At 41.6% G+C, this 11,381-nt stretch overlaps 1 protein-coding gene across 1 annotated transcript; it reads left to right on the top strand.

The window, feature by feature from the left end:
* The first annotated feature begins 280 nt into the window (after window positions 1-280).
* LOC132265639 (spondin-2) lies at window positions 281-11,058 on the top strand. Its single transcript, XM_059766379.1, has 5 exons — window positions 281-774; window positions 7,234-7,502; window positions 8,271-8,492; window positions 8,591-8,823; window positions 9,989-11,058. The coding sequence occupies exons 1-5, from the start codon at window positions 552-554 to the stop codon at window positions 10,311-10,313; spliced, it is 1,272 nt and encodes a 423-aa protein (XP_059622362.1). The 5' UTR covers window positions 281-551; the 3' UTR covers window positions 10,314-11,058.
* The last annotated feature ends 323 nt before the right edge of the window (window positions 11,059-11,381 follow it).

Genomic DNA, 11,381 nt, shown 5'->3' with positions numbered 1-11,381 from the left:
AACTTCTATTGTTATTCTTCCAATGATTTCATCACTTCAAATCTCATCTCAACCTCAAGTCTCAATCTTGTGCCAAATATTCTCTATTAAATTTACCTGTCTTCCCTTCAGGAAATCGAAAAGGAAATGCCGGAGACGTGTGTGATTTGGTTGGAAAAATTGCATGAATTTCATGGGTAAATTTCACATCATGAGCGAATGCTCAGTTTGAGAAGCGCTGCGACGCCAGCTTGTAACTCTGACTCGTCGCCTCTCAGCTCCGACGCTTCAGTCTTGTGGCGTCCGTCGCGACGAGAGTACGCTGTTGCCAGTGAGCGCCTCTGTTCGCGACCCATCGAGCAATTAGTGGTCACATTCAGCTGTGCAGCCTCCCTGAAAAGTGTTTTTTTGTGGAGAAAAGCGTCCAAAAACTCCAGTGTTTGGACTGGGCAAATGAGAAAAAATTGTGTGAGCTTTCTTAATCCGGCCGCAGAATGAAAATTAGTGAGAGTTAGTTTTACCGGCGTGTAAATTATCTATACTTGTGGCAGTGAAGAGGATTAAGTGTAAAGATGAATCAGAACGTGGGGACTTTTGTGCTGGCCGTGTGGCTGACACTGTGGGGCTCTTCAGTGGGACAATCCACCGTCGCGGCGTCGGCCGGTCCCACCACTTGCCACACCGGCGACCGTCTGGCCGTCTACAGAGGCGTCTTGCACACCTACTGGACGCGCGAGCTCTTCCCCAAGCACTTCCCAGACTGGCGGCCGCCAGCACAGTGGACAATAACCATCGGTGAGTGTGTGTCATTGTTTCCCAATCACACAACAAACAAATCCCTGAACACTTCCCGCATCTCTTTTCCACCGTCCCCCAAAATTAAGGGTTTCACTCTTGCGAGAGAAGCAACAGTGATTTGATTGAGGATTAAGCACTAATCCATTAGCTATTGACCAAGGGTCAATTTCGGTCTGATGGCTAATATGGCCTGATGAATCATTCTCATCACCCAGAATTGCTATAGCAACAATCGGTGGATAAATCTCGAATGCACCTCATGAGCGTTGTCTGGATATGCTGTGGCTTCTATCTTGATGCTTTCTTGCTCATTAACTTAATGCGACGAGCGACGGTGTGGAGTTTAAATGCCTAACATCGGGGAGAATGTTGGCGCACTTCCGCTAGACATTGTGCTCATGGATTTCCATCACAGAGAGAGAAAGAGAGAGCATTTTGCCATTAATTTCAGTTTTATTGCAAAATCCCGTCCGCTTGGGGAATAAATCTCAATTGCAAATGAATCAAATTCACTCAAATGTGCTCTTTTTCCACGCCATTCGCCACGCATGATCTAATGTCTCTCTCCACTCTCGTCTGCATGAATTAGGTAAATTCAATTTGGCCAAGAGTGTCACTGGCATCGCTCAATGGAGTGTACAAGGAGGGTGTATGGTGTCGTGTGCGTGCGGCACACGTGAAAAGAAAGGCAAAATGTCTCGTTACTGAGCTTAATTCTATTAATAAATCCCCGTGGGAGACGCACAGAGAGCGCCTGGGCGCCCGAGTGCCTAAAAGGGGGAATCAATTTACTTCACTGTCACCGTTGTTGGGATATTTATGAATTTGATTGATGGGGTTGTTTTGTCTGACAAACCCAATGGTGGACTCCAACAATTCACATTCCCTCCTTTCCTTCCCTCCCCCCCGAAAAGTGTTGGAGAAACTACGAATTGTGGGGAAGCTTCGATTAAATTTAGGATGTAAAGAGTTTTGTGCTCTTGACAGTCTTTCCTATACTTTATGTTCCATAGTTTTTCAGTAAAGCTGCAACTGACAAGCCTTAAATAACTTCTAGTCGAGTTGATATGAGCTTTTTCAGTCATTCCCTTTTGATTTTCCTATCCGCTTATGCAGTGATTTGAAAAGGGCGCCGAAATGTGAGATAAAAACTTTCTGTAATGTTCTGTCTTTTTTTTTTAATTGTTGTCCTTTTAATATACTGGATCATACTGAGCTTCACTGTGTCTAACTCAGATTTTTAATAATAATGCTAGTAGATAGATTTACAAAATTTGTTGCAATGCAACAAGTGCCAAATCTAGGAGATAGATTTTCAGGGATCAACTCGAATGCAAATCGATCAGAAGGATGTTAAGTAGCTCTTCATGATCAAATATATCAGTTTTCATAAACTTTAAGTATCAATATACCGTAAAGTTTATCCATAAACATCATGTAATTTCCAAACCCACTCTTGATCATCTTAACTGTCTATTCCTCAACGATGTAATGAAATTCCGCATCGTGCAGACATTATACCGGGAGAAGTGGTGTCAAGTGAAGCAATTCTGCTTGTTATTTCACTATTGGAGCCTCCGAAGCATGCTTATGGCAGTATTGCACAAATTTCCCACCTTCCCTTATTAATCTCCAAAGTATTTTCCAATATGGCAAGCGAAGTGGAAATGCGCATTTGAAAGTTTTGATAGCTATGAGAATGAAGGCATCGGCGGGAGAGATAAAAGTTTCTCCCCTTGCTTTGAGCGTAAGACTTGCACAAGTGGCAAAAGTTATGGCCCAGAAACCACCCTGAGTGCCTCTGTGTGCAAGCCAAGGGGTGATACTGATGGGGGTGGAGATTGTGTACAAAGTTTCCTTGACTATTTACACTCACTCTTGATGAATATATGCACCTTGTTGTGTGGGGTGTAAATGTAATAAATTCATCAAAAGTTCCAATATTGGGTGGAAAAGTTGAAATATGTACACTATCACAGCACTAATATCGAGGGCTGTGGGGCGGTTAGATGAGATTATCTGCCGCAAAGTGGAATTGAGAGGAACTTTTACTCTTTCCACATTTTTATTATAGACACTTTTAAATCCCCACCTCATCGTGGAAAGTCATTAAAGAACATCGTTAGAGAAATTCCCGAAGAATGACTCTCATCTGCGCTTCTCCCCAATTTACCACACATATCTATATTGCAACTGAATGATCAGCAACACACACATTTGATGAATGCTTTATGGACCGAGGAGGAATCAGTGCTGCGCATCTTAGGAGCACGAAAGAATTACATGGCAAAGTGATTCAGTGAGACATTTATTTTGAGAATATGCTCCATGTCGAGGGGATTTTCCCCAACGCAAGAGAGAATATCTATCTTGAGAAGGTAGTTATTAAATTCCCTGTGAAATCACCCAACGATACGCTTCATGGGGGCTTTGGCGAAAGACTCCCATGAGAGATTCAACCTCATTTCTGACTCAATTTCAATGGTTTTAGCCGTGCTCAATGTGCAATATGAGGTGTACTTTTTCTCCTCTCTGGATTTCCTTATAACCCCGAGTGCACACACCATGGGTGGAAGTGTGAGAGGATGTGGGTGAAAATGTATGAATTTATTATTAAAACATTATCCTGGCGAAAAGGAACAAGTGTTGTGGGTACATTCGAGATAATTTATTTCCTTAATAAGCCTTGGGTGTGAAGCAATTTCCCCTTCTCCTTTCTGTGCAGGTTGAGCGGTAAGAAAAAATACGATTTCCTCCTGGAAACTCATTTAGAGAATGCGCTTTTTGTCTGGCATGGTTGTGTGTTTTAAAAAATGGTGCACATGGAAGAAAATTAGCAGAGCTTTCAATGATTTTTTGCATATAACATCAAAATATTCGCAATAAAGTTCAGGGGATTATCAGTTAAACAAACGTGAATGTTTTTCAAACTCTCAGAAATTCCCGAAGCGTGAGAATTAAATTAATTACCTAGTGTATTAACTAATAGAACAATATTGTACTTGCAATTCTCCTTCGCCTCCATTAATCAAACTAACACTTGAATATTTAATGAATTCTCACTTGAACTCATGCTGTAATTTTATTTGGGCACAAAAAACACCGCATTAATATTAAAATTCCCGGCGCATGGAGCACAACAAGAGCGTGGAAAATCTGCATCTGGTGAGAAATTTAATTTGATTTCATCCACTATCTCTTAATAACGCCGCAGGTAACACGGAAAAGTGGTTGAGATGTAATTTAATCATTTGTTGCATCCCCACGAGGCAATTGGAGTCCAGAATCATGTCTTCCGAGTGTGAGTTTTTGGAGAACAATGGCACAGAATCCCAGACTGTCAATTCACCCCCGCTCAGTCTAGCCCACGCCACACCACTTGTTCGACACAATGGAACTCGTGTACCCTTGGAAATGTCGCTTAAAATACACTTCCTACGTGTCAAGCGAGTGGCTACAGTTGCTAGACGAATTATTGCGACCAGTGGAGAAATTCGAATTGAAAAGTCGACAATTCATAGTAAAAACTTTTACATGCAGTTGCACAATAAAAGCGAGTTTCCCACCAATTTTCCTAATGGAATCGGAGTGACAGTAATTTTGTGCTTTTACCGCTCGAGAGAGAGATGCTAAAACAATAAATTCGGGGATTTCTACACTGGAAACGTATTTCTATAAATTTATTGTCAAAGCTCAGAATTCACGAGCGAAAAGCTTTGGGAATATGTGAAAAGTGGCGAAGGATAATTTGCAGGTTTAGTAGGAAATATTAATGTGTTTAATGGCTAAACTTTATTAAAGCCAAAGTGCTATATTCACAAATTTGAATTTTCTAAGCACTGAGAGAAACACTCATGAAGAATTAATTAATTGCTCTCGCGCTCCTTCATGCGTGACATTCATGCCGTTTTCTAAAGGACAGTCAGCGGACAAAGGAATAAATTGTCTATTTGATTTCCATCGTTTTTGAGAATTTTCTGAATTTTGAGTGAAGTATTAGGGAGTGTGGAAAACTTGTTCAGAAATCTCAAAATAATATAAAGTAGTGTTAATGTGCAGAAATATCATGAAATGTCTGTTAATATTCTTAGAGAATATTGTAAGACTGTCACTATCAAATAACCGGGAGTGAAACTGTGCCTGAGAACACGAATTTTCTTAAGACGATCGTAGAGTTTTTTTTTCATAAATGAACTCTTGATGAAAAAAGGTCATTCTTTCCAACTTTATCCCGACCCATTTGACTCGTGCTTGAGATTCTGGATAGCAGAAGCTTTGAATGTCTTATCTGTGCAATTAATTCTACAAACAGTGACTAATTATATCCCTTGTTTTTTTGAGATTCACTCTCATCCAGCATATCTTTTTGGCTCGTTTCCTAATACAATATTTACAGACTCAACAATGTGCCAGGGATTATTTTCCATCTCAAAGTCTCCTCCATCGCGATAGCCTTAAGACATGACCATGCGGAGGTGAAGTGATAAAAACACGGCGTCTTTCTTTCTCCTGCAAGTCATCGTGAAATTAAACTTGCTCGCGAAGATGGCATAAAAAGCGCGCCGTTTTAATGCTGTGCACGACATTTTAAATTTAGTATTACGAGCACCCCAGCGCGCATTCTGCGAAGAGGGTGAGAATGGCGGGGGATTGTAATTAAAATTTAGTATGAAATGCTAAAGGTGGAAATGCGCGAGAGAAGCTGCAAAGTGAATTCGGAGAAAATGTTTTACAATCTCGCTGTTTATGTGATGCCATTCTTTGTGAGTGTGCAAAAGCATTTTATTGTGGCATTCGGCCAATTTCCATCTCCTCTCCTTTTCCTCCCTAGGTCTTTTGCCACGCTTTTGCCCGACCGGTGGAAAATTCGCCCGCGTGCCGCGCGATGAGAATGATCAAGAGGAGTGAATATGAAAATGAGGGGAAAACTTTCAAATTAGAAAATTGTGTCAAAATGAATTTTTCCTCTTAATTCACTTTCCTGTTGCGTGTGTTTCTTCTCCTCACAACGCGCATCGCGGGAAAAAAATTCCGACGAAAATTCCAATTGAGTGTGTCACGATGAGGAACGGAAAAGAGAGAAATACACGCGTGAAAATTGGCACAAGGCGCACGATTTTTTTTGTCTCCCCCTCTAAAATTTCTGACAGTGTCCGAGAGTGAGATGGAATTTAATGGTATTGATGCAGAGATTGCGGAGGAGGAGGAAAGGAAAACAGTTGGAATACAATTGAAAATAAAAGTTCAACCCAGATTCAACGTCCATCGAGATTAATTGACAAGAAACAAGCGAGAAAGTGGAGTTCTTCTCATGAGACCCAAATTTAATCTCTTGATTCGCTCCTTCTCGTGTCTTTTTTTCCGGCCATTCTCAGTGTGGCGGACTTTCGGCTCAACTTTCTTTCCTCTGTATTTACCCGAGAATTTCCACACAGCCTGGATGGCAAAAGTTTCTTCATGAACTTTTGGCCGAAGAAATTGACTGAAAATACACTAACGCTTTGGCCATCCAGAGAATATTATTTTGGATCAATTTATTTGTGAATGCAAATGAAATGTAATTTAATATTCTTACCAATTACGATGGAAAGTTTCGTGATTTTCCGGACGCTGTCAAATTGTCCTCAATGGCAACTGTGAATATTTCATTCATGACAAATTGGTTGAATCCTGATCGTCCACAATCTCTCGTGGGAAATCTATTCGAACATTTTCATTGTTTTAACTGACACAAGACCCATTCAATGGTATTATTTTCATTGGAAATAAAAGTATGATTGTAACAATTTATACCGTGTCAGTAAAATGGGGTTAATTGAATAAATATTTCAGGTGAATTTTCAATTAAACTTAAATTGTATTCGACATTGTTAAAAATTCAATCAAAAGCATTTTTCCATACCCAAATATTTAAAATTATATTGGGAAATACGTGAAATATGCAGAAAATTCTTTACCTCATCAAATCTAGCTTTATTTCTCAATATATTCTAGAGATCTCTGAGTGTTATCGATAACTTTGTTAGCATCATTAAATGTCCCGAACCACGATTTTGCGTCACGTCTCGCGGTTGTGTGGCAAAAGTGCCCCGCAGTCACTTATTAATCAGTTGTGCGAAACTTTGCTAACTCCACATCAAATCCATACATACAATGTCAACTATTTTCCGAGGAAATTCCCTCTTTTTCTGCTCACTTCTTGCTCGTGTTGGCACAGTTTCTCGTTCGCCTAAAAGGTCTTCCGACCTTCGTCTCACTGACAAACACATACAAACTAATTAATTAGATTGATTAGAATTTCTGGGGGAGGAAAGTTGAGTGAAATTGAGTGGCACACACGCAATCGAGAAGTGCGCTGATTGTCGGATTAAATTACCGTCGAGGCGCGAGCGTGGGCGGAGAGCGATATTTGGAGAATTAATCCCTCAACTTTCTCACCGTCTCATCTCAACCCAGGTCGCACCCATTCGCCGCACTGGCGCCTCTTCCGCGAGGGCCAGCTGGCGTTGCCGGGCGTGAAGCAGTTCGCGGAGACGGGAAAGAGTGACGTGCTCACGGACAGCTTGGACGAGGGCGTGTTTGACGCCTTCACGCTGCCCGCCATCGGCAGCGGCAGCGGACGCAGCGAGGGGAAGTTCTTCGTGGACAGCAATCACAGTGTCGTGTCACTACTCACGCGGATCGTCCCGTCGCCCGACTGGTTCATCGGCATCGACTCGTTCTCGGTGAGTTTTGCCTCATTAAAATCATCGTCAGTTAATTGAAATATCATCTCAACTCAGGCGAAAAACATAATTTTCATAGTCAAAACTCGTGCAACTCGCGTATATGTTTTTCACCGCGAAAGGGAACCTGAATTATTCACATCAGAAACTTTAATTAACTCATAAACTGACAGCGTGAGACTTTTTGTACAGATATGTTTTAATTAATTTTCCCGTGGAAAATTGCGACCAGTCGCGTGTGAATATTGAAGGTGATTGATTTTAATTACGCTCATCAGGCGCAATTCTGAGCTAAACGAAGTTTCGTGGTGGAAAGAGTGGTAGAAAAATGCCGGAAAGCTTCCAAGCCATTGACACAAATCGTTCTCGTGTGGAGGAAAAAGGGGGAAAATGCTCACCGTAACTCCTTGTTATCGCTAATGCATTTCTACCATTCTGTCTCGCAAAGTGTGTTCAGAAAAGCTTTTCACACAGGCAAAGGAACAACAAAACTGTAAATCGTTAATTTAAATTTGAGCCTTTGAATGCCTCTGAATCCCACTTTTGAAAGTGTTCTTGACCAGATGAAGAGTTTTATCTGGCACAGCGCGGTCTGAAATTGGCAATCACGCGACATCCTTTCGACACTAAATGGCACCATTGAGGAGAGATATCGGCACAGCATCTCCGGATGAGCAGCGAGACAATCTCTCGTTAATAACCTTCCGCACAGAGAGGAGGCAAAGGGACCCGAAAAAAAAGCATTGTGACTCCCTATTCTCTTTGCAGTTGTGCTCTGGAGACACATGGATTGATAGTGTCACAGTGGAAATGAATCCAATGGACGCTGGAACGGATAATGGATTCACATTCACTGCCCCGAATTGGCCGACAGAGCCGCAGGGTGTGATTTATCGCATAACAGCTCGATATCCTGCCCACCCGGCCGGCAGCTTTTTCTACCCGCAGAGCGCTCGCTTGCCGCCGATTGGGACGTTCCAATTTATTAAAGTGAGCTTATTTCACATCTCAATTCTCTGCTGGTCGCTGGCGATTTGTGCACTTTGCCGCCATGCCAACCAAAATATGCCTCTCTTGCCCTTTTGCAGATGAAAGAGTATGAGCTGAGCGAAGTGTTCAATCACGAGGAGGACGATCGTAAATATGAGACTCTGGCCGTGGCGAAGACACACTTGAAGTCAGAGCGGAGTCATGTGGAAATGAATAACGAGCTGTCGGCCAACATTGAGCGGGAGCGCCAATATGAAGTGTCACCCTTGCCCAGCATCATCACCGAACGCGATCGGATTCGCGCCAGATTGCTGGCCAGACTCAATCCCAAGTAAGTTCCCTAAGAATTTCTGACTTGAGAATATATGGAAAGTTGCGTGAAAGTCTAAGTTGTACTGCTTTTCATTGGCTTTCTTTCTACATATAATTAAAAACCAACTTATAAGGATGTAGAGAAAGACCTATAAAGACAGCAATTAAGTGCTTAATTAAAAGATAATTACGCAAAGGAAAACTATGCTAAAATTTCCATTGAAGTTTCAGAAGATTTAATTAATACCATTCATATAAAGTGTAAACGATAAAATAATGTAACGCATAAACAGTTTTTTTTCCATGTGCTGAAATTATGCATTTATGTACATCACATAATAATTATTTGCTGACATATCATCATAAAAAAAAACTGTACACCGAATCCCAATAAAAGTCTCACTCTTGGGATGGCTTTTTTACAATTTCAGTCGGCATGAAAATTTACGATATGGTCATAATATTGGGAACATTTTCTATTCCCACGCGATGGCAATTGATTTCAAATGTGACTCTTCAGGAGCATTTGTCATACTGCTGATTTATTGGATATTTTCTGCAATTTTACCCTCCGCAAACACCCAAATATTTGCACATTCTTCCTCCGCCAAATATTCACCACCATTTCCGAACACACAGTTCTCGGTGTTTTCGGGGTGAAACTTTTTTTTTCACCCCACTTTGCACTTCTCTGCAGAGGATTTGTGCCAAATGTGAAATTGAAGGGAAAATGCTGTAGAGTTACAGTTGGTGGTGAAGCGAAAGCTTTGAGGTTTCCAAAGCTTCTTTTGTGAAACTATTTATGATGCCGTGTTAAGCGTAAACAATCCAATGCACTGATGAATTGTGGTCAGTCAAGTTCCATCGATTGACCGGAAACCACGAGATGATGGGGATGAAGAACATCAATTGGGCAGAAATGCGATATGCCAGTGTGTGGCTTTCTCTCAAAGCCTAAAGCTTCATGAACAGCTGAATAATTGGAAGCATAATTAACATAACTGTGGAACATTTGTTCCCACTTTATTGATTGCCTAAATAAATAATGTGCAGCTTTTCTTTTGAATTATGCTTAAATTTCAATGTATTTCAAGACGTACTCCTGAATTTTCTTCCAATTCAAACCCTTAAGAGAATAAGAATTCGTTTTATTTACTAGTGAACTTCTTTCTTTTTCTCTGCAGCATCAACAACAGCAACGACTCCGTGTCCACTGTGATCCCGAAGAACGACAAGAAGGCCCTACTCAGCAACATAATCGACAGCTACTCGACTGCAACTCCGTCACGGGCGCGCAACCGAGCGCGGCCGCGCCGTGACTGTCGCGTGAGTCACTGGACGGACTGGAGCGCGTGCAGCCAAACCTGCGGCATTGGCGAGATGCATCGCCGGCGACACGTGCTGAAGCCGGCCAGGCGAGGCGGCAGGCCGTGTCCGCCGCTGCTGGAATCCAAGTGGTGCGGTTCGGCGCGCGACTGTGCCGCCGCAGAAGACTACTTCAAGTGGTGAAGGCGTCAGTGTGTGCCCACGTTTCCCAAGGTATGTTTAGATGGCAAGCTACATAACCCAAGTACACGTTCCCCGCGACAAGATACACTGTCTGTAATAAATGTAACAATGGCGACAATATTTGTGCAGAAGAGAAAAGAAGAAGTGGGCGAAAAGGACAATTTTCCTCAAGAGGAGATTCTTCCAATTAGACTCGTTAGCTCACTCTGAATAAATTTATTAAATGTGAAATGTTCTCGATGTAAGTCAGCGTACAGGAGAGAAAGGTGCAGAAGAGGGCAAATTTTTGATTTGAATTTGCAAACCTGACCAGAGTTGCTAGGCTGTTCGTTGACTGAGGATTGTCAATGATGAGCCTTTCAGGGCAATTTCATTGCCTCCAAATGTGAGTATTTAGGAAAATCATAAGTGGAAAATGATACACATTTCATGAGAGAAAATTGAAAGCTCTTAAACATCATCATCATGAATACTAATATTTGCAAGCAAGGATTTGCATCCTTAATCTGTTTACACTGCAACTCTGTTCAATTTCACAATATCCACACTAAATTGGCGCTGCGAGAGCTTTATAAAAAAGTCAAGTGGCAGCGCGAAGGAAGAATGTGTAATAATTTTTTTGGCAGTAGAATCACTTTCTCTGTGTTCACTGAGCAAAAGTCTTGACAAAAGTGGAAATTCCTTTCCCAGAGAGGCTTTATATTGCATATTTTGAACAAGGAGAAAAATGAAGATGTGCGCCGTGAAGAAATTGTCTTTTTATTTCCTGCGTTATATTTTTCATCTTTGAGCTATTTTTCAACAGGAAAATAACCGGTGGCTTCTCTAAGTTGTCCTTTATTATCCTGGCCTCCCTTTCTCCCGTTTCGTCGATAAACACGCAGTTGGAGAGAAAGTGAGTGAATGTCGAATCGAAGGCACGTGAAGAATGTGTTTGACGAAAGGTCGATGAAATGTGTAAATATACAAATAAAGTAGAATTTTCAATAAAACTCACGTGGGAAGATGAGAAAATATTTGTAAGGCAATTTTGGGTTCTTCTGTTTCCCCCGTGTGGAATTTTACGAG

This window comes from Phlebotomus argentipes, unplaced genomic scaffold, assembly GCF_947086385.1.
Source record: "Phlebotomus argentipes unplaced genomic scaffold, Phlebotomus argentipes genome assembly contig_5, whole genome shotgun sequence".
Classification (NCBI taxonomy): domain Eukaryota; kingdom Metazoa; phylum Arthropoda; class Insecta; order Diptera; family Psychodidae; genus Phlebotomus; species Phlebotomus argentipes.
Note: the sequence above shows the minus strand (reverse complement) of the source record. Positions and strands in the feature narration are given on the sequence as shown.